The sequence below is a fragment of the Mastomys coucha genome, unplaced genomic scaffold (assembly GCF_008632895.1).
Source record: "Mastomys coucha isolate ucsf_1 unplaced genomic scaffold, UCSF_Mcou_1 pScaffold5, whole genome shotgun sequence".
In the NCBI taxonomy this organism is placed as follows: domain Eukaryota; kingdom Metazoa; phylum Chordata; class Mammalia; order Rodentia; family Muridae; genus Mastomys; species Mastomys coucha.
Window position 1 is genome coordinate 117505295 of NW_022196911.1, and position 22449 is coordinate 117527743.

Consider the following 22449-nt stretch of genomic DNA (forward strand, 5'->3'; position numbering starts at 1 on the left):
CTACACACACACACACACACACACATACACACACACACCCTCCCACATACTATACACACACACCCTCCACATACCACACACAAACACACACACACACACACACACACACACACACACTATACAATAGGGATAGGAAGCAATGATGTTCATTACTAGTCACTTTAGAAATGCAAATCAAAACCACAGTGAACTGCTACTCCACACTCATAAGGACTGCTTCAATAAAAATAAAACCAGAAAACCCACAACCAGAGACGATTGGTTTTAACACGAACACAGGGAAACTGGAAGTCTTCTGCTCTGTGGTGGGAGTGTCATATGGGCCAGGTGGTGTGGAAAGCAGCTTGGTAGGTAGTTCCTCATGAAGCTAAACATGCAATAAACACGCAATTCCTGTGTTGTGTGAGCCAGCAATTTCACTCTTCCATGCATTGCTGAGAAAGATGGAAACATACAAGGACTTGTACATAAATGTTCATAAAAGCATAAATCATGACAGCCAGGAGCTGGAGAGATAGCTCAGAGGTTAAGAACACTTAGCGCTCTTCCAGAGGTCCTGAGTTCAATTCCCAGCAGCCACATGGTAGCTCACAACCATCTGTAATGGGATCCGATCTTCTCTTCTGGTGTGTCTGAAGAGAGTGGCAGTATACTCACATACATAAATTAAATAAATCTAAAAATCATTTTTTAATTAAAAATTTAAAACAAAGGGGCTGGAGAGATGGCTCAACAGTTAAGAGCACTGACTGCTCTTCCAGAGGTCCTGAGTTCAATTCCCAGCAACCACATGGTGGCTCACAACCATCCATAATGAGATCTGATGCCCTCTTCTGGTGTGTGTCTGAAGATAACTACAGTGTACTTATATAAATAAAAAAAACAAGTAAATCTTTAAAAATTACCCTTAAAAAAATTAAAAAAAAAGGCCGGGTGGTGGTGGCCCACGTCTTTAATTTCAGCACTTGGGAGGCAGAGGCAGGCAGATTTCTGAGTTCGAGGCCAGCCTGGTCTACAGAGTGAGTTTCAGGACAGCCAGGGCTACACAGAGAAACCCTGTCTCGGAAAACAAACAAACAAAAACAAACAAACAAATAAACAAACAAAAAACCCAAAAAGGAGTGAAATACTAGTGAATCTGAAGATTTTATGGTAGGTGAAAGGAATCCATTACATAAGACCACATTCTGAGTCAAGCCTGAAATTCCTGTGGCTTTGGGAGGCTGAGGCAGGAGAATTGCAAGTTTAAGGCCTGCCTAGGAAACTTAGTGAGACCTGTCTTAAAATAAAAGGACGAATAATGTCTGGAAGTATACAGCTCCACAGGAGAGCACTTGCCTGAGGCTACAGGTTCAGTCCCTGACGTACACACTGTTTCCTTGTCCAGAGAGAAAGAGGAAAAAGGCACAGAACTAGTTGCTACTTTGTACTGACTGATTACCCAGGGGGTGCAGTGTGCTGTGATGCATGATGGGAAGATTTTGAGAAGCTGGTGGTTACACAACACTTGCAGGCACTGGATGCCACTGTTTCTTTATGAAAACTTTGTTTTTGCTTTTTAAAAGAGGCAAGCATAAGTAACAGTATACCCTGCAGGGAAAGGGCAATTTGGGGAAGTAGAAGGGAAGCCACATGATACAGGTCCCACTGGGGGTGTCCTTCTGGTCTCTATGTGCACATACATCATTGCTTTGTATATGTGTGTGCTATGTGGGTGCGCCTGACCACTCAGATGCACATAGGGGTCAAGGTTAACATTAGGATGTCTCCCTCAGTCACTTTATCTTTTAAGGAAATATTGTACGTGAGAGGGAGTTTGGGTTGGAGGGTGTCACAGCAAAGGTGTGGAGGTCAGGGGACAACTTCTGGGAGTTAGTTCACCTTCCACTTTGTTGAGGTGGAATGTGCCTCTTGTTTGTGATGTTGTACTACATGCTTCATGCCAGCCGGCCTACGGACTTCTGGGCAGTTATGATTCTTCTACCTCCCACGAGTGCTGGTATTACAGGTGCTCACCACCATTGCACCATTTTTATGTGGGTTCTGGGAATGAAGCTTAGGTAGTCAGGCTGGTGCAGCATCTTTACCCACTGAGCCATAAAGCCTCCGCTTTATGTTTTGGAACAAGATCTCTCACTGTTTTGCCTGGATTAGGTGGCAAGCGAACCAACCACCCTTCTCTGTCCACCACCACCACCACCTTGCTGGGGTTATAGACATAAACTGGCAGTCTTGGCTTTTTACATTGGTTCTTGGGATCCAGACTCAGGTTCTAACGTTAGAAGTGGGTGGCAAGAAAATGTCCACACAATCCAAAGAATTTCAGCAAGGCAAAAAAATTCACTTTTTCACAAGGATGCAGAGCAATGCAAATCCAGCAATCCAGCATCCCTAGGGGTTCCCACTGGGTTGTGTTCCTAATGCAAAAAAGGGGGTCTTGCACCTCACTCTGATTGGTCAGAGCTCAGCCTCACATTCTTTAAGGGATTATGCCAATTAAAACGGCAGACCTGACAAGCAATGCCTAAGAACAGGATGCAACCCTGAGCACACACTCTTATCTTGGAAAGATGCTGAGTTGGGGAGGGATTCTTGCCAGATGATGTCTTTACTAATTTCTTTTCAGGAGCTGGGGAGATGGCTCAGTGATTAAGAGCACTGACTGCTCTTCCAGGGGTTCAATCCTCAGCACTAACAGAGCAGCTCACAACTGCCTGCAACTCTGCTTCTAGGGGATCTGATGTCCTCATACAGACACCCATGCAGGCAAAACACCAGTGCACATAAAATAAAAGTAAACAAATTAATTTTTTTCAGATTATCACTTTATAAGTCTTTTGCCTGCATGTATTATATGCACATGTGCACACCTGGTGCCCTTGGAGGTCAGAAGACAGCACTGGGTCCCCTGGGATTGGATGAAATTACAGATGGTGTGAGCTACCAACAATATGGGTGCTAGAAATCTAACCTGGATACTCTGAAAGAGCAACAACTGCTCTTAACCACTAAGCCATCTCTTCAGATTCTGTCTCGACTAAGTTCTTTATAGATGGAATTTTCATGGTCTCATTTAACCCTTTGATAACAAAGACAGTACATTTCATCTTCTACATTTCCCACACTCATTCTTGTGCAGAAAGCATTTTCCCAGTGAGCCATCCCAATTTTACCTTCAAGACAGGGCCTTCATATATGTGCACATGTGCACGTGTGTGTGTGTTTAGCGCAGAGTGCCTCGCACCCCAAACCTCTTGCCTCAACACCTGGGTTCTTGGACTGCTGTGTGTGCTACCACACCCCTTTGTACCCAAGCAATCCTACTGGGAAGACAAAGCTCCACCCTGCTTGAATCTGCATCTCGCTCTCCACTGGATGATTTGCTCAGTTGTGGGGCGCGTCCTGCTCATACATTCAGATACTTGACTGCCTCAAGTGGTCTACACCCCAGCTGCTTCCTGAGGCCACATCCTGTGCAACTGTTGTTCTTGAGCCTTCTCCTTCCTCTCTCCCTCTAGTGCTGAAGGTGGAATGTCTGGTCCTGGTATTCCTTCTCCCTTCTTGGTGTCAAGATCTTCTGTGGACAGCTATGCTAAAGCTGACCCTCCAGGCCCTGTGGAGCCTTGGGGTGATGGGGCCATCTGAGATCCTGTTGTGGCTTGTGTGCTCCAACTTGGTGACTCAGTGTGGCCTCGTTCAGAGACAGGACTTTTGGGAGGTTTGTGGATCGTTAGAAATGGACTTTAGGAATGGACTAATTCATAACTTAATGGCATGTTGGGGGGTGTTAGCAACTTTCGGAGTGGGCCAGGGAAGGCTGCATCTCACTATACCTGCAGGCGCCTGGAGAAAAAGTACTCTTGGTGTAGAGTAAAGGTTTCAATAGTATGTCCTAGATCCTCTGGACAGAGGTCACTCAAGCAGCAAGGGTAAGAGACAGGCAGCTGTAGACCTCAGGGAGGGGAGCTGGGCTTGGGATGGAATGTTTGTCCCAGTGACTTGGCTTTCTTTACCTGACCCAGCTTGTCATGGCCCCAGTCCATCATGCGGTAGCAACTGGTGCTGGGTGGTTCACGCAGGCTTGTCCAGGCATAGTGACTAGTCTGTAATCAGGATGGTCATGGAGAAACCCCATGGGCCGCAAATGCGGTGTCCATACCGCTCTACAGAATCTGAAATATTTCTTGGCTCCTGACTGGAGAGGAGGTTTGACCTTCCACCCTCCTTAGGGCAGCTGACAGGGGAACCTTCAGATAACTCTCTCCTTATTTCTAAGATCATTTTGGAGACAGAGGAGGAACCAGGCAGCCATCTGGGAGACTGGATGGTTGCTTAAGACTCGTGTAACTTAGGAATGGTTCCTAGGGTCAGGGGTCTTGGGAAAGCCCATGTCCCTCAGGGTTCCAACCACTAAGTCACCTCAGAGCACATTCCAGGGCCTGATGGGACTTGAAACTCTAGACTGGAATGGGAAGAGGCTGCCTAGGGGGACTTGGAGTCTAGAGGGCGGGGCCAGATCTGAATGGATCCTGGGACAGTTTCTAGGAAACAGTCCCCTCACCAGGGATAGCTACATCTTCCCAAGCACCTTCCCTTCAGACGGGGACATCCTGGGCCGGTCCAGGGCCATGAGGGGTGTCTGGACACTAGCTCCAGGTCCGAAGAGAGCTCCCATATCATTACTAGGTGGGCCACAGAACTGTAGTGGCTGCGCTACAGGATTTATTCTTTGGCTCCTGAATGCTTCTAACTCCGAAAATGGACTATGGTCCTCTAGGGGAACTAGGTCGCCAAGTCTGCAGAAACATGGTTATCGATGGTGCTGCTCTTAACCTTTGGGAGACAGGAGAAGGGACTGAGACCCTGGAAGCACTGGCTTGGTTTCTGTTTCTGAGTTATTTGGTCTGAAGGAAGGGTAGGGTTGGCAAGCCACAGCTGGCCACAGCTGGCTATACCCCAGTGTCTGTAGGGTGGCGTCTGGGTATCCTTGATATACCCAGTGGCTGAGGCTGAAGTTTGTCAGCTATACCTGTCACAGGTCTCCAACCCTAAGGATTAAAACCCCCATCCCCCATGCAATTTGTTGGAGGCCATGGAGTCCAGGTTTCTGAAGTACCTTTTGAATAACAGTCAGGCCCTAGGCAGGGGTGGGGTCTGAATGATTCTTCTTGGAGGGTATTAAGCACATGATAGAGCAACTGGCCTTACCAGCTGGGCATCTCAGTAGGTAAGGATTCAGGATGGTAGTCTATGGGAGCCACAGCTAAGGCCCATGGTGCCTAACCCCCAACCCCCAACCCTGTTACCACGGTCAAAAGAATGGGCAGCTGTGACCTTCTAGATTTGGAGATCACCTTTTCCATTCTGTCTGTGTTGAGATCTTTGTCTAATATTGAGTTATTATCAAAATTTCCTAGCTTCAGGGGACCTGGGGTCATTTAGGAGCCACATTAGAAGTGAGATGGAGTGCTCCTTTAACCCTGACTGGGTGCTCAGGGATAAGTGTCCTGGGCCCTGTCCAGGTGATTCTCCCCTCCCTGATGCTTCCTCAAACCTCATCACCCAAAGTGCCTGGTTATTTCCATTGTATGGGTGAGAAAAATGGGGTTGACGCCGCACCCCTCGGAGGACTGGAAGGAACTCTCTCAGCTCAAAATGGCTCTACTTTCTCCCAACCTTGTCCCTTTCCGGGAGGTCAGCATTTGCAGAGCAGGATGCCAAGCTGCTGTCCGGGTCCTCATCTCCCACACTGGGCTGGGAGTCGATTGGGACTGGTCTTGTGCTCTGGGTATTCAGATGCTGAGATCTGTGTCCCAAGATCAGGTTGCAGTCTGGACACGGGCAGCGCCTATTGACCAATGTGCTGTAAAGAATGCTCCCCAATAAACTCTGATTGGATAATAAAAGGCTAGAGCCTGTGACTGGGCAGGAGAGAGAGGAAGGTGGAACTTGAGATGAGTAGGGGGTCTCAGCTAGGGAGCAGGAAAAGGAAAAAGGCAGGGGAAGGAAGAGGTTGCCATGAGGCAGGATGGTCCTTGAGGATGGACCATGAGCACGTGGCCAAGAGAAAATCGCTCTGAGGACACACATGGGGCAGAGCAAACACAGCAAGATTCAGTTGGCAAATAACATGGTGCCTATAGCTAGGTAGGATGTTATAGTAAGCTCAGAACCTGCAAGGTTTTAGCTTACAGCCTGTAAATAAAAACACCAGGTTTCTGTGTCTTTTTTTTTCTTTCTTTCTTTTTCTTTTCTTTTGGGGGCTATACAGGCTAGAGTAGAGCAGAAACACCCCATAAAATCACTTCTACAGGAGTTGAGGGGTGACAGAGCAGGGCTGAGTCAGTACCTGTATCTGGCTTTGTTGCAGTGCCCCGACCACAGGGGAAAACGGAAGTTCAGGGAGGTTGACAGCCTTGCCCAAGATCCCCGGTCAGTCCAAGGTGCCTGCCTGGCTCTTGCTTCCCAACCAGGGGAGACAGCTGCCACAGCCACGCAATAGCCCAGGCTTAGGCACGAGCAGGGAAGGTATGGTGGTTTGGATGGGGCAAAAGTCCGAAGGAGGCAGGCGGTGGGAGCCCTGGGTGCATGAGGTGCGGTGGGAGCGTGTGCCACGGGGCAGAAGGCGCAGGCTAGCAGGCCAGGGCCTGGAAGGCAAAAGGTCTCAGTCTCGGAGATAGCAAGGACATTGCCACAGCCTTGGGAGGGGATAAATGGAGGGCAGAATGGGATGCAGAGTGGGTAGCCACGGTCCAAGGGCGCGGAAGAGGACAGTGAGAAGGTCCGCGTTGGGTGGGGCCCGCGCCCCGGGCGCCTATAGAGCGAGGTCCAGTCTGGTCTCCTGTTAAGTGGAGAATGGCAGCGTCCGCGCCGTCGGGGCGCAGCGGTCAGGGCGCCCCCTCCGGCAGCGGCGCGGGGTCTGGGTGGGGAGGGCAGGGGCGGCGCCAGGCAGCGGTGACGTGCGCGGGGGACGTGCCGCGCGACGGATGAGAGCACTTAAAGTCGCCCCCGGCGCCGTGCCGGGCAGCCAAGGCGGACAGAGACGGACACAGCGGCTGGCGGTAACAGGTAGGCGCGGCGGGATGCTTGGCGCGCGGAGCGAGACAGGCACCCTCCCTCTAGTCGCCCAGGGTTTGGGGCCTTCGATCATCAGGTGCCGGATCCGGACCTGGAACTCCCGGTCCCTGACCCTCTTCCCTCCTGATTCTCCAGCCCCGTTTTCTCTTGACTTGGAGAACCTCATCACTGCAGCTCCATCAAAGGGCCCTGAACAGCCAGTTGCGCGCTTGCATCCTGCTTCCCTGCCCTCGTAGAAGCTTCTCTATCCATCCGGTAGCCCTCGGGGGCTGGGCTTCATCCAGAAGGCAGCTGCCCCGGGCGACGTCCAGAGTATAAATAGCTCGGCCCAAGCGGGTTGGAGGGTGGCCGGACGGCCGGGGAGCCTGGGCTATATTTGGTGGGAATGCAGCCTTCTTGGAACCCCGAATCTCTCCAGCGGGCGTCAGCAGGCCGCCCAGTGAGAGAGAGGGACACGTGCACTTCGGAACGGTGCCAGGTTGGGGGAGGAATGCCCTTGGGTCTCTTTCTTTCATCTCTTTACATCCACCTTTACTACCATCTTAAACTCATTAACCCTTACCCATCCACCACTATTAGCCCAAACTAGGCACATGAAAGTGGGGTTTCCCTCCAGAATGGGCTCGGTTTGCTCTATCCTCATCCTGTAGAAAAACCAGGCACACGGACCCAGTTTTCTTACCTGAAAAATGGGTTGACTAGGCGCCTGCCTGGATGCTGGTCCAGTTAACAGATAGGCTCAAGAGCAAGGAAAGCCGTTAACTCTGGACAGCTGATAGTGCTTGGAATCTGGGTGACAAGCAAGGAGGGGGCAGCAGGGTCCAAGCCGACAGGAACACTTTCTGTGACAATCTGAGTCAGGGCAACAGTTTGGTCTGAGAGAGGACAAAGCTCCCCCCATACAACACGGGCTCATTAGCTTTTCCAAAGCTGGGGGTGGATTCTGTCTGGAGCAGGTTAATCCCGACAGGGGCTCCCAACATCATTCTATAGGCCCAAAAGTTGGCTGGTGTCCAGTGGGTACTGGGTCTGTCCATGTTGAGGAATGAGAACAGTTCTGAAAGTGTGGGGACTCACTCAGGATGACCAGTGACTAGTGCACAGCTAGGATGGTGTGCAAAGATGGGTGTACCACTCAAGGGGCACTGAGGTACGTACGTGTGGCCCCTTCTTGACAAGGACTTTGAATAGCCAGTGGTTTGGTTCCAAGATAGACTTGGCCACATCACCAGTGACCTTGGGCAGGCAGGGCTTGCTCCCCGTAAAAAACGATCTCACTGCTTGGACGCCTAAATTTGGAGGGGCAGCGAGGAGAAAGCACAGTCGGTCTTAAAACCATCAAGAAGTAATGTGGAAGGGGCCAGTGCGTGGGACCTTACAGTATGCCGGTGTTCCGGGACTCTCGGGGCCAGTCCTGCAGTGAACTGGTCAGGAAGGGGAGGGCTGGTGAGGGCCAAAAGCAGACGGCACCATGGGGCCCCATTCGGGACTTTCTGGATGGTGGTGCTAAACAATTGGAGATGTCTCTGGACCAGGCCTTGGTCCACCTGGCACTGCGCACTGGCTCAGGGGCAGGTCAGGAATGGAGACCGCCCTTGCGGGAAGAGCAGACTTCTGGCCGTTGTTTCCATCAGTGGAATGGGCCATGAGTGAGCAGATGAATAATGAACTAGTTGAGAGATCCGCAGCTCATCTCAGCTCAGTCGCGTGCTCTTGCTCGCCTTCGCAAAGGGCAGAACGAACTGGCCCGCCTTGCAAGCGAATCTGCGGGTGAGTCGTAGGTCTCACCGGACATGTGGCGCCGTGTGCTGCTAGTACGGTAGAAGCAGAGGAGGACCGCCTACTAAAGGCAATACGGCAGCGGCTCCTCCCTTGGCGCGGTCACGTCCCCCACGTCCCAAGGCCGCTTGGGCGGAGCTTCCTTCCCTTCCGGACCCTAACCCGACCCACTGAACCCCGCCCAGGTCGGCTGGACCACTCTACCTTCAGTCGGTTGCCGCCCTCTGATCCAAGCCCAACCTCCACCCATACTTCAGCCATCTCCAGACCTGTCTCCTCTTTGCCAGACAGTGATGGGAGTTGGGGGGGGGGGGCGCTTATGACTTCCGAGATTCCCTTTAGCTTTAGCCTTAGATCCTGGCTTTAGGGAGGAGGGCTGCATGGGAATCAAGGGCTCCGTAAGATGCCCTTGGGGAGGAGTGGCCTGTGCAATGCTCAGCTGGCCTTGGTGGAACTTTGCATAGAAAAGGGTCTCTCTCCCACAGTAAGCTGGATCAGGTCTCTTGGGCTGCCCCATTTTGTGACAGCTAAGGTTCCTCATAAGAGAAGGGATCTCAGGGCTGAGGTGGGGTGGTGGTTGGTTCTGGGCAACAGTGTCTATTTTGGCAAACAAGGACAGTATTTCTATCCCACTGATCCCTGAAGTTGATGTGAGCTGACAGGACAACGTGCAGGGGAGCCAGGCATGCATTGGAAGCTGGGCAGGCCAGTAGAGATGGGATGGAGAGCCAGGCAAGGCCGTGGCTCATCCTCTGCTGCCCATGGAAGCCTCTCCAGAAAAATCCCCTAGGGATTATTCTATGATATACCTTTGCACACGGGTGGGCTCAAGGCTTAGGGCTCAGAGAGGAGAGGCACATTGCTACACCTTTTTGTACAATGGTAGGCGGAGGGAGGGAGGGAATTTGGAAGGGGGGCCTTTCAGCAACCTCCTGCCCCTGCCACCCTGAGGTACTGGGTGCTGGCCTCAACTGGCTTACTTGTTCTTTGGGGATCTGCAGCGCAACCCAAGGGATGTAGTTGCCTTAGTTCCTGCCGCCTACTTTGACAAAGGCAGGGCCAAGGCTGGTCCCTCTTCTGGTGATAGGCACTTAATGGGCACCTAGTCTGTAGTCTAGGTCCGGAGACCCCAGCTGGTGAAAGTGGTGAAGTTCAGGCCCTCAAATGGAAAGGGCTGTTGCAAAGGACTTCCACGTACCCCTGTCATAGGCCACAGCTGGCGGTGTTGGGCTTTCGAAGGGCCCCTAAGGGGCCAGCCCTTGGGAGCTCGGAGCCTCTCCTGACCCAGCCCCCACCCCCAGATCAGTTTTCTGTGACCTGGAGGCTGAGTTATTTCTGGGCTGCTTCACATGCTTCCCTGGGAGGGTAAATGTCACTGAAAGGCCAGATAGCTAGGGTGTACCCATGTGATATGCTACTAGAGGTAGGGCCCTGGTGGATACAGACAGGGAAGCCCTAGGGTTAGAGCACTGGTCTGCATTTTGGCCCATCCATGTTCTGTTACCCTGTGGACCTCATCCCCCAGGCAGGCCAGGTATCCTAGCCTTTTTACTCTATTGGGATGTGTACAGGCCTGGATGGTAAATAGCAGGCCCAAATAGCAGGCTTAGACTCTACCCCTGGTTGGGAAATTGTCATCTCCCTGGAAGGTCTCCCTCTGCAAGGTCTCTGGTGACAGGCTGGGGTGGGCACTGGTGAGGTGCCATTAAGGTAGTTAGCGCCTGGGCTGGGTAAGGACAACGTGGGTGCTGGGCCTTGGCAAGGAGCTTCCTGTCTTCATGCCATCACCTCCTGGCCCTGAAGATGGCCCTTCTTGTGTAAGTCTTACATGGCAGCTATGGGACAGAAAAGTCCCAGGACAGGAACTCTTTTGGCCCTGATTGCCCTCCAGGACCCTAGTTCAGAGGGCATTTCATCTACAGCAGGTAATTATGTCCCCATTTGTCCTCTATGGACTCTGAGAGCTCCAGTGAGGGCCAACCTTTATAATAAACAAGCAAGATTGACTTCAAAAGGCTGGGGTCTCTGTTGGTACCTTGACAAGTGCTAGGTATATCTGATAAGAGCCCAGAAGCTCCAGCCTGGGAGCCCTGGCTCCTCTGTGGGGACCTCAGGTGTCCAGAGTTAGGCTGGTGCTCACTGCTGGTTCTGGGCATGCCCAACTTTTTGTTTCACATGGAAACTTGGATTTTATTTTATTTTTTTTATATCTTAATTTATTTTGTGAATATGGGGGAAAGGTAGCGGGGAGGGGAGGCAGGAACGAATGTGCCTGTGTGTGTACAACATTGCTTGTGGAGGGCAGAGGGCAGCCTGCAGGGGTCCATTCTCTTCTTCCATCATGTAGGTCATGGGGATTGAACCCAGGTTGTCAGTCTCAGCTGGAGGTGTCTTTACCCAGTGACCCATCTTGCCCACCCTGGATTTATTTTAAAGAGTGCAACAGAATTAATCCCAGCACTTAGGAGAGTCAGGAGAATTCAAGGCCATCTAGGGCTACAAAGTGAAATGCTGTCTACATACATGCACAGACAGAGAGGCAGCCAGAGACAGACAAAAAAGGCAAACTTCAGTAAGTCCATAATCTGAAGCTCCATAGAGTCAGCCATGCCTCCCCATCCTCTCCACAACCACTCCTTAAATTCTGGGCCTGGGTTGAGCCTCATGTTCTCTGTCTTTTGATTTCATTTCTAAATGGCATATTCCTAAAATGTAACCACTCCAGTTTTTAGAGATTCCCTTTTAAATAATCTTAAGGGCCTTTCAAACTCAGGGCTAATGGATAAGAGGTGTCTGGGGGCTCACTTGGGGCTCCCACTGAGCATGTCCTGTTAGTGAGTCTTGGGGGCGGGGCTCAGGTTGGGCCATGGCCAGATGGTCAGATGTGGGGTGCAGCCTTCCAAGGCTGGTGTGCATTCTTAGCAGAGCTGTGTGTTGTCTCTGAGCCTCAGGGAAACCTGGACAGAGAGCCACACTGGGCACATCTGTGACCCAATCACAGGACTGCTTACAGGAGAGGGAAAGGGACAGGGGCAGGGCTGGAGCCCAGAGATCCATGCTCAGCCCTCCCAGGGTGAGCAGCCAAGGTGGGAAGGTCACCTGGCCAGGAGTTTACATTCCAGTGCGAGCTTCCCTGCTATATATCATGGCTTGATTTTTTTTCTCCCCAGAGCACTGTTTGGCAGCACACCATTTGTGGAGAGAAACAAGTAGGCTGGACTGAATACTCAGGTCCGAGGCCACCCTCGCTGCAGCTCAGTTCTTGGTGAGATGGGGGATGAGGCTAACCTGGGGTTAAGAGAACACTGACTGGGGTGCCATTAGCCAAAGAGAAGCTTGGTCCTAGCTTTCAGACTTGCTTTGTCACAATATCAATAAGGCCCTGAAATTCACGAAAAGGGAAGTTAGCGCTGGCTGGGTGTGGGGTTTGGGTCAGCCACCGTTCCCAAAGATCGGGATATAAGCTCCTGCCATGGCCGACTTTTTTCCCCTTAATCCTAGACCTTCCCAGAATCCATTAGGATCTTCAGTTTCTCCCAAAAGCCAATGTCACGGGTAGAGTTAGAGCTACCAACCTCTCTATCCAGGGGTACTGGGAGGCAAGCCCCCCTCAGATACCACACAGCCTGCTCCATCATGCTCTAGGGACATGTCCTCCCAGTCAGCTCCTGCAATCCAGAGGAGCTCCTCAGGGGCAGGAAAGCAGGGCAGGGCTGACCCTATTTAGACTCAGGGGTGGGCAGAGTGCTGGATACTCACCCTAGACATTCTAGGGGAGGATTCAAGAGTGTGTCCTAAAAGGAACAGGAAGTACAGGTTACTGCCAAGATTTGCCCAGCACGGCTGATTTCTTGGGTCTGCTTTTCCCAGGAAGTAACTGCTTGAGACTCCTGCTTGAGCCCAAAGTCACTACTTTATAGCCACCTGTGTGGGGTAGGCACCTGAATGAGGGGTCTAGACAGCTGCCCAAGGTACCAGTTAAGGGTAGCCAGGGGTGGGTGGAAGCCCCCTGAGCCAGCAAGAGCAGGCTGCCCATGGCTGTTGGAGAAGCCAGGTGCCAATGCTGGCACTCTCCCGGTGCCTCGCCTGTTTCTGCCCCCACCCTCCTCTGCTGGGCTGTGGTTGAGATGGTCACCCTGGCAACCTGAGTCATTGATGTTTCTTTTCTCTCAGGTGACACCAGCCCTCCTGGCTATGGGAGGAGCTGTGGTGGATGAAGGTCCCACCGGCATCAAGGCCCCCGATGGGGGCTGGGGCTGGGCCGTCCTCTTTGGCTGTTTCATCATCACGGGTTTCTCCTATGCCTTCCCCAAGGCGGTCAGTGTCTTTTTCAAGGAGCTCATGCATGAGTTTGGGATTGGCTACAGTGACACGGCTTGGATCTCCTCCATCCTGCTGGCCATGTTGTATGGCACAGGTGAGGGGCCACAGGGAGCGCAAGGGGATGGGTTAAATCTTGGGGGAGGTGACCTTGCCAGAGACTAGCTAAGTGGATAGTTCTCTAAGTGGATGGGTGGGTTGTGCTGATCCTCCCAGTGGTCAGGCTCCACAAGCAGTTTCTTCAAAGGTGGTTGCTGCCTGTTGCCCTGCTTAGGCAACCTGAGCAGCTGAGCTCTGCCCAGTGTCCATGAGTCACCCGCACTAAGGACCTGGCCCCCCATGCCCCCCAGTGGTCAGTTACCCACCCCCCCAGTGCTCAGTACCCCTGTTAGGCTAAGGGACAGTCATATTCTGGTGGGCAGGGAGAGAGCAGAGCTAAGCTGGAGGCCTAGGCCCACCCTCAGCTACCTTCTCCACACAGGCCCACTCTGCAGTATGTGTGTGAACCGCTTTGGCTGCCGGCCTGTCATGCTTGTGGGTGGCCTCTTTGCATCCCTGGGAATGGTGGCTGCATCCTTCTGCAGAAGCATTATCCAGATCTACCTCACCACAGGGGTCATCACTGGTGAGTCTGGTGGGACCTGCAGACCTCAGGGTGTCAGGACAGATGAATGGGCTATGGCACTTCTGCTCGTCTGTTCCGAGTTTTGGGGGAAAGCTGAGGACTGTTGGGCCCCTGGGCTGTATCCTTCCTTCCCATCCACAATAGTCCATGAGAGCAGTGAGTACAGTCCTGCTGGGGGTGAGTGGCCAGTGTTTGGGGTCCTATACGTTGAGACCCACTAGATGCTTGTCATCATCTGCAATGTCCAGGGAAGTTGGGGACAAAGGTCTGGGGAGACACAGGGGTCTAAGCTGCATTACTTGAGAATCTGAGTCCCTGCATGTCTTGGTCATGGGGTTTAACTGTGCCCTCCTTGGAGGTGTGGGTCTGGGGTTTCACACTGCCTTCTCTCCAGGCTTCGATCTCAGGGTCTCGCACTGCCCTCCTTGGAGGTCTGGGGATCTTACACTGTCCTCTCTTACAGGCTTGGGTCTGGCTCTTAACTTCCAGCCCTCCCTCATCATGCTCAACCGATACTTCAACAAGCGTCGCCCTATGGCCAATGGGTTGGCAGCAGCGGGCAGCCCAGTGTTCCTTTGTGCACTGTCTCCACTGGGGCAGTTGCTGCAGGACCACTATGGCTGGCGGGGTGGCTTCCTCATCCTGGGAGGCCTGCTGCTCAATTGCTGCGTGTGTGCTGCACTCATGAGGCCACTGGTGGCACCCCAGGCGGGTGGAGGGCCTGAGCCCCGTGGACCCCAGCGGTCATCTCAGCGCCTGCTAGACCTGAGCGTCTTCCGAGACCGTGGCTTCCTCATCTATGCTGTGGCTGCCTCAATCATGGTGCTGGGGCTCTTTGTGCCTCCGGTCTTTGTGGTGAGCTATGCTAAGGATATGGGTGTGCCTGACACAAAGGCCGCCTTCCTTCTCACCATCCTGGGCTTCATCGACATCTTTGCCAGGCCCACAGCTGGTTTTATAACAGGGCTTAAAAAGGTGCGGCCCTACTCTGTCTACCTCTTCAGCTTTGCCATGTTCTTCAATGGCTTCACTGACCTGACAGGCTCCACGGCCAATGACTACGGTGGCCTGGTGGTCTTTTGCATCTTCTTTGGCATCTCATATGGCATGGTGGGAGCACTACAGTTTGAAGTGCTCATGGCTATCGTGGGCACTCAGAAGTTCTCCAGTGCCATTGGCCTGGTGCTGCTGTTGGAGGCCGTGGCTGTGCTCATTGGACCCCCATCCGGAGGTGAGTGCCGCTGGCAGGGAAGGCCTGGCCCCCCTGAGGAGGGGCTGCTCACCCCGTTCCTCTCATACCCTGCTTTAGGAGACTGGGGCCAGCAGATGTCAGCAGCTAAGTGCTGGCTCTGAGCCAGGACAGGCATAAACTTGACACCTCTACACACGGGGCCTGGCCCATTTGCTCAGAAGTCTGCACACCATATGGGCAGCTTTCAAGGGAATGGGGCAGGGTTTGTTGCTTTGGTCCTTTTACTTTTTAAAGGCCAGCCGAAAAAAACCCATTCCATTGAAATCTAGAACAGTTTTGGCTGGAGAGGGCAGCCTAGCCATTCCTGGGCTTGGGACTCTATACCCCTATCTGATCTCCTCATAACCCTTGGATTCCTTCTTTCTCCCAGAATGGTCTTGGGATCCTCAGGTACTATGTATAAAGAGCCTTGTTAAGCCATGTTTCTTTCTAGGGGTCCCAGTCTGTGACTAGGAAGAGGGTGTGTGTGCAAACCCTCTATCCTTTTTGATCCAGCCTTTGCTCCCATGGGGAGGAAAAGAGGAGGAGGACACTAGAGAGGGCTGGATGGGTGCCGCTAGCGATGGAGTTCAAGACAGACAGGATGACTACAGGCCCGAGGCAGTTCCTCAAGGCCAGGAGATGAAGCCTGGCCAGAGTGGAGGCAGGGCACTCCCCAGAGCTTCCAGTGACCTGGGTCTTCTTTGCAGGCAAGCTGCTGGATGCAACGAAAGTTTACAAATATGTGTTCATCCTGGCGGGGGCTGAGGTGCTCACGTCCTCCCTCGTGCTGCTGCTGGGCAACTTCTTTTGCATCGGGAAGAGGAAGAGGCCCGAGGTGACAAAGCCTGAGGAGGTGGCCTCAGAGGAGGAGAAGCTCCACAAGCCCCCTGTGGACTTGAGGGTGGACTCGAGGGAGGTGGAGCACTTCCTGAAGGCAGAGCCTGAGAAAAATGGGGAGGTGGTTCATACCCCGGAAACCAGCGTGTGAGCGGCCTGGCCGGGCGGGCAGGGAGCAGGGAAGAGGTCCAGAGACTGGCAACGCTCATATTTATTTCACAAACAGGACCAGCTGAGGCGGGGCCATCGGCTCAGCTCTTGGCTGCCTGGTCAGCGGGTCAGTGTTTTTCGGGGAGAGGTGGCGGGGTGGGAACCGCGTCATTCCAAAGTGGATCTGCGGTGAAGCCAAGGAAGCCCCACAGTTACCAGCTGCTTATACTAGGGACCCAGCCTGCTGAGCCCAAGCAGCCTGTGGCTCCCCCAGCCTCCCCCCGCCCCCCCACTGTGGCCAAGGACCTAGAAACCCACACTTAGGAGACAACACGACTTTAATCAGAGGGCAGGGCTGGGACAGGCTGGCAGGTGGACACTGCCTGCAGGGTCCTCCCTGATCCCACCATCCTATACCCACCTCCAGCCCTAGTCTCCTACATTGCCAATCATCCATCTCTGTCTAGGGGACAAAGAACTTCTACCTGAGAAGGCAGAAATAGACCTGCCGGTGGGAGGGGCAAAGGGCCTGTCTCTAGGAGCTGTGTGGTTTTGGGCAGTGGTCTGTTCACCCTGAGTTCCACCTTTGTTAAATAACAAACTGCTGATTCTTAAGAGGTGGTTCTGACCCTCATTAGCTCTCCCAGTTCTACCTGCTGTAACATTCTATTCTCTGCTGCCCCTAGGGTTTGTTCAACAGCCACAGCATTCATACAGCAGGAAGAAAAGGGGAGAGGGGAATAGCAAGGGAGGGAGCTCCATGCTAGAGAGGGGTGCTTGGGTGGCATTTGGAGGCCATGGGGAACCCCCAAGGGTGAGCTGAGATACAGCATAAGCTGTTCATTCTGTGTGGGCTTCCAACATAAGTTTCCTGCCTTCTGTTTATTCGCCCCTCTGGAGGGCTGGTAAATTTCTCTATGTGGTCAGCACCTGCTGACCTCTGTCCAGCCCATGCTCAGCACTCGGGCTCGCCCTGGGCACCTCACACCCACCTGCCCTGTGGCCGGTGGCGGCCTGCGTGGCTGAAGCCCGGTCAGAGGCCGCTGGGGCCGCCTCAGTAGGTGGTACGTCGTGGGCGCTGGGGACGGCAGCGGGGACCTTGGCGGGCCGCATGCAGCCGGAGAGATGCCATGTCCCTGCTCCTCTGCAAGGAAAAGGAGGCGAGTGCTCATATCTGGGCCCAGCCTCCCATACCCCATGTCGGGTCTGGCCCTGCTCAGTTCTATGACTCAGTCAAGACTCTGTCTGGTCTGTTTTCTGTACTAGGAGGTCAGCTGGTGGGCACTGCTGGTAGCAGCAGCGGTCACGTGCTAACTTCATCAGAGCTAGTGGGAATGGCAAGGACCTAAGACTTCAAGATAGGCCAAGCCCCAGAGGAAAAGAGGCAAAGTGGTGGTAAGTGGGTAGCATTCTTGTGAGAGAGGCTCTGCCGACTCTCGCTCCCCGCTCCTGAGGCTTCAGGCCTCCTACTTCCAGACCTGGCTGCAGCGATCATGCTGGAGGGGCAGGCTCCTAGTACTGATGAGTCTGCTGATCATCCTGGCTGAGAGCAGCAGGCTGTGCTGCCCCCTCCCACCTGTGGGTCAGGTTTCCTGCACACAGGCAATCATGTGTAAGATGATGGGACCAGTTTTTAGTAAAATTCTTCTTAGGGAAGAGACAGTGGGCTGGAGCCTTTATAAGGGAGATGGTGGGTGGCTCCGAGGCTACTCTCAGGCCTAAGAGTGATGGGACCCCACAGGGTAGCAGTCTCTGGGCCCTATAATGAGCAGCTAGTTCCATCCATTTCTGGACTGGGTTATTTTCCAATTGGAGAAAGGAAACTCCTTAGTATGGCTGCTGGGGTTCCTAGAGTGGTAACCAACCCAAGCAGGTGATGCAAGAAGCCAGGAAGGGCTAAGGCCTGTGACTGCTCCTACAGGACACAAGGAACATTCCGTGAACTTTATAGGGATTGACTGAATTGACTACCAAGGTTGCATTTAGGATCCTATGAAGACACAAGCCTGAATGATGATGGAGAGGCCTGTCCATCTAGACCCACCTATAACTGGGCCGCAAAGGTCCAGGGGAAGAGATTAAAGTATCCCATGGTCCCCAAACCAGTCTGAGGCAAATGAGCTAGTTTACAGGCTACTGCTGCCCCACCTGCTGGTCTCTCCCCAATCCCCATACCCTATTCTTGGCAGAGAACACATGGAGGTGAGGATGTGGCTGAATCAGCAGCCTAGAACACAGATCTTACACCATCTGAGGAATCTGGGTGGGGCACAGGTAGGCCCAATGAGTCTACACTGAGGATAGACAATGGCCTCTTGGATGTGCAGTCCACCCAGTTCTACCCTTGTACCTTTACAGGAGAGGAAAATAGTCCCTGACACTGCAGTGCTAACAGGGTCACCTGTACTTTGCCTGGCTAAAACAGCAGGGAGTGCTAGCTTGGGGAAGAAGCCCATGTAGATAGAGCTGGCACCCATATTTCATCTCCCAGCTCAGTGGTTCTCAACCTTCTTAGTGATGTGACCCTTTAATACAGTTCCTCATGTTATGGAGACTCCCAACCATAAAATTATTCTGTTGCTACTAAATAGCCAATTTTGCTATTATGAATCATGATGTAAATATTTTTGGAGATAGAGATTTGTTCAACTGGTTGTGACTAACCCACAGGGTAAGAAATGCTGCTTTAGCTAATGAGGGGATGGAATGGTATAAGATTCCCTTCTGGAATACACCGAGCCAGTCAGAAGCCAACTTGGAATGCTTAAGGTATAGAGGTAGAAAAGACTGAAGAGTAACTTGGAGAGACAAGAGTAAGTTGAGGGTGGGGGTTAGAGCGGCAGGATAGCGGGAGTTACTCTACTATGTCCACACTCGCCACATGCAGGGCTACCAAGTGGCTTTTGGCCATAAATCCTACCAGAACTTTACTACAGTTGAGCCTCTAAGTTAAACTGGCCAAGCTCATCAGGCTGTGGGACACAGACTAGGAATTCCCAAGAGGACAGGTTTCCAAACAGGATCAGACCTAGTTCTAGCAGCCTGACAAGACTTTCCCTATCCAACCCCCCCACCCCCCATAGGGTGCTATTGTGGAAAACTCAGGTCTATACGATGCCAGTAGATCTGTGAATGTAGAATCCTACATGGATTCTCCCAGTGCATTCCAGGAACTAAGGTAGTTGGACACACCCACTTCAGAGCTTCCCTTCCAGGCAAGGTGAAGATCTAAGGCACTAACACAGAGGCCTGCCTAGGTTAGGTCCATAGGAGGGCTCACAGAACTGTCACATCACTAATGAACTCATACATATGCCTACACATGCATAACAGAATCCAATTGGGAGTCATCTTTCTGGCACCTACTCCACCTAGCTTCCCAATACCTACAAAAGGACAAGCAGGAATGTCATCCTGAAAAAGTTGGCTCTGTTGGGTTTGTAAAACCAACACACAGAAGGTTAACACAAAAGGAATGCTCCAAGTTTTAGGCCAGCCTAAGCTAAAGAAACTATCAACCTCAGAACCCCAACCCACACCAAGTTAGCTTTCATGTGGCTTACACATACTGCTGAAAGAAAGACCACACAAAGGGGAGGGAAGAAAGGTAGAAGTCATTATGAATTTATTATTTACACAATTGTTAAAGTACACAAATACAGTGGTAGTACAAACGCACAGCTCAGAGACTGGTCACCAAGACACAGGTTGATACACACATTCTAACTACGCTTCCTGCGAGTGACGATGGGATTACATAGTGGGCAAGAACCGTCAGAGCCACACCCTGGAGGATTTCCAATGGGCCTAGTCTCAGCACAACCCAACAGGGCCAGGCTGAACCTGGATTAGTCTCAAGCCACCCCTTACCCCTCCAGCACCACAGGTATCTACAAGAACACTTGCCGGGCAGGCCTGCCACTGGAGAGGGGAGGACCAACTCTGATAAAGGATTTGCAACAAAAATCTCAAACCACCCGACCCTCCCAACCTCCCTCTGCACTCCTAGACACACAGTCCCACCAAGTCAAGTCTCCGCACTCTAAAATGCTTGTAGAGTAACCAGCTCAGGACTCAGAAAGAAGAACCCACAGGCTCAGATGGCTGGCAGGCACAATTAACAGCCACATTCTGGGATGCTATCACACATCAGCAGTGTGTCCCCCAACCCTGGGCCAGTGCTCAGAGCCAGGGAACTCTGGGAAGAAGGGAGAAGCCAGGATGGCACCATTAGAGCCCAAACCTCCAAGGGAGGTACCCAGCATTAACTCTCCCTAGGCTGACAGGAAAAATAAGAGATGGACCCACACACATGTACTGCACCCCACTTCTCAGATGGGGAGCTCAGGTCCTGCCGTGTCTTCATATCCGGTGCACATGGTGGGGAAGAGCATGTGGTATCCTAACCGCCAGCGGCAGAGCAGCCCAGCCCGTGATGTGTCCAGCTGAAGATCATGAAGCGTGTGGCACCACACCTTTCTGGAGGTGAATGTTTTAGAGTCAGGTAGGCAAGTCACCTGCTTCTTGGCACTTCAGGGTTGATTCCCTTTGGCCACTGGTCCCTCTGGGCAAACCATGGTGTCTAGGACAGCCTACTCCCTGGCTCTGAGCAGAGAGGCAATGACAAACTCAAGTGGCATATGCATGGGACTATTCAGTCTGTTAAGCAACTTCCCAAGTTCAAAGGCATAGAGGCAACCAATCCTACCAAAACAGCAATCCTCTCCCTAGAAACCACAAACACAGGCTCAGCTTTGAATCCTGGGACTCTCCAGCGGCCTACTGGGCTCCCAAGGTCTCAGCATGTGGGCTCTTCAGTTTTGACTTCCTTCTTGCCTCCTCTGGGAAAAATGCCATGCCATGGTGCTTTGCTGAACCCCCACTCCATGGCAGTTGTACTCTCCCTGCTCTGATGACTGCAGGCATGTCAGTTTACAGTGGGAAAGAGTAAGCAAGATGCCCAAAGTAGGCTGATGGGAGCCCACAAGACACACACACACACATACACAACTGATGAGAATTTCCTTTCCAAAGAACAGCACAACACGAGAAAATAAAACAAAACAGCACACACATCCTCGACACTCACATGTGCCCCTCTCTTGCCTGCCTCCATTTTACACAGAAGCTCCAAGCCAGCATGTCTTAGGATTCTTTAAGGTCAACATCTTTTTTGTTTAAGACCGCAAAAACAGACAAGAAAGAAACAATAAAAAGACAGATTTCTTTACACAGATTTAAGCCAGTAATTTTTAGCAAAATGATACAAAACTGTCTTAACCAAGTAGAAGACTGGTAGCTGCGGTGGGATCATCAGGGAGTGCAGGTCCGCCACCACTGGTGGGAGCTGAGAGGCTCTTCACAGGGAGTCAGGTTCTCTCTGCAATGGTCTCCCAGCCTCTGCTCTTCGTCCCAGCCCCATGATAACTGAGCTCACATGGGGCCACGGTGGCAGCCCCTGGCGATGGCAGCTCTTGGAGCCTGTCCATTTAGTTTGTGTTTTGATTCCCCATGTGCATCGCTGGGTGAGTGGCCTGGAGAGCTCCCGGCGTTAACATTTCGGGTTTAGACCGGGGGGCGTGTCACTAGTAAAGCCATTGGTAACAGAGTAGATCAGCCATGCATTGTCTGCCCTTCACAGCAAAAAGGAGAGTTCTCATCGGTGCACGACAGACTGAAGACCACTGGAAGCCACCCGACCGGGAATCTGTCGGAGCCAAAGCACAGTACAAGGTCAGCATAAGGCCAGAGGAATAGGCCAGCCAGGAGTTTGGGTGCACATAACACAATAGAGCCTGGGAGGGAAGGGATACGCTGCCACCTGGTTTCAATCTGAACACCTTCACCCCTGGCTGCACAGAAAGGCCTCTGGAGCCAGGACAGGAAGATGGGGAAGAAGTGGCATGCAAGCAAGGAAACTGCAGAGCTGTGCTCCTGTAGATCCGAGTGGAGCAGCGACACTTGCTCCCAGCCTCCCTTCCTAGAAAGAACAGGTACACCCCTTAGGGAAGATGGAAAAATTCTTATCGAAACACTTCCAAGAGTGCACATATGTGTTAAACAAAGCAGATCTCCCAGCAGCACAACCCCCACCAAAGCTCAAGCCCCTGATGGAAGGAACCACCAAATACCATGTGGCCAACAAGAAAGGAGCTCAGCGTGGACACCCAGCCATGCGCAGACGGCAGGGTAGCAGGTGGCTGTGGTTGGATTAATACAGACAACAGCTGCATGGACAAGATGGCTGGGCAGGTACCAAGTTTGGAAAGAAACACAAAATGAGGACGGAGATAAATGAAAGAGGAAGAGGGATGACTGAAAAAGCCAGGATGGGCACAGACCACCAGGAGTCTGTATGTAGCAAGAGCTCAAGAAAGCCCAGCACCAAGCATGGATCACTCAGCTGAGTACAACAGACACATATGCT

The 22449-nt window shown here is 52.4% G+C and overlaps 2 protein-coding genes across 10 annotated transcripts in view; one reads left to right on the forward strand and one right to left on the reverse strand.

Annotated features, from left to right (window-relative positions):
• Positions 1 to 6482: 6482 nt before the first annotated feature.
• Positions 6483 to 16637, forward strand: Slc16a3 (solute carrier family 16 member 3). Of its 4 annotated transcripts, none has more exons than XM_031354925.1 (6): positions 6483 to 6528; positions 12027 to 12121; positions 13030 to 13273; positions 13658 to 13801; positions 14265 to 15032; positions 15743 to 16637. In XM_031354925.1, exons 3-6 carry the CDS (start codon positions 13051 to 13053, stop codon positions 16021 to 16023), a joined length of 1416 nt encoding a protein of 471 aa, XP_031210785.1. In that variant the 5' UTR covers positions 6483 to 6528; positions 12027 to 12121; positions 13030 to 13050; the 3' UTR covers positions 16024 to 16637. The 4 variants fall into 4 exon arrangements, with proteins under 4 accessions (XP_031210785.1, XP_031210784.1, XP_031210787.1 ...); XM_031354924.1 differs by lacking the exon at positions 6483 to 6528 and adding an exon at positions 6958 to 7068; XM_031354927.1 differs by lacking the exon at positions 6483 to 6528 and adding an exon at positions 9019 to 9041.
• The window catches only part of Csnk1d (casein kinase 1 delta), a 36768-nt gene continuing 29763 nt past the window's right edge, over positions 15445 to 22449 (reverse strand). For 2 of the 6 annotated variants that reach the window (XR_004113777.1, XR_004113779.1), the window contains 2 exons: positions 17015 to 17166; positions 16066 to 16206 (listed from right to left, as the gene is read on the reverse strand). Coding sequence is in view for 2 of the 6 variants with exons in the window: in XM_031354928.1 (XP_031210788.1) it covers positions 17077 to 17166 (90 nt within the window). In the remaining 4 variants the exon portion in view is untranslated. Of the gene's footprint in view, positions 15977 to 16065; positions 16207 to 16806; positions 17167 to 19625; positions 21730 to 22449 lie in introns of those variants that run through there. The other 4 variants (XM_031354929.1, XM_031354930.1, XR_004113778.1 and 1 more) reach the window with 3 other exon arrangements.

Coding starts and splice junctions, on each gene's coding strand:
- Slc16a3 (XM_031354925.1), top strand. CDS start 13,051: ATGGGAGGAGCTGTGGTGGATGAAGGTCCCACCGGCATCAAGGCCCCC. Junction 13,274..13,657: donor GGCCATGTTGTATGGCACAG/GTGAGGGGCCAC, acceptor TTCTCCACACAG/GCCCACTCTGCAGTATGTGT. Junction 13,802..14,264: donor CACCACAGGGGTCATCACTG/GTGAGTCTGGTG, acceptor CCTCTCTTACAG/GCTTGGGTCTGGCTCTTAAC.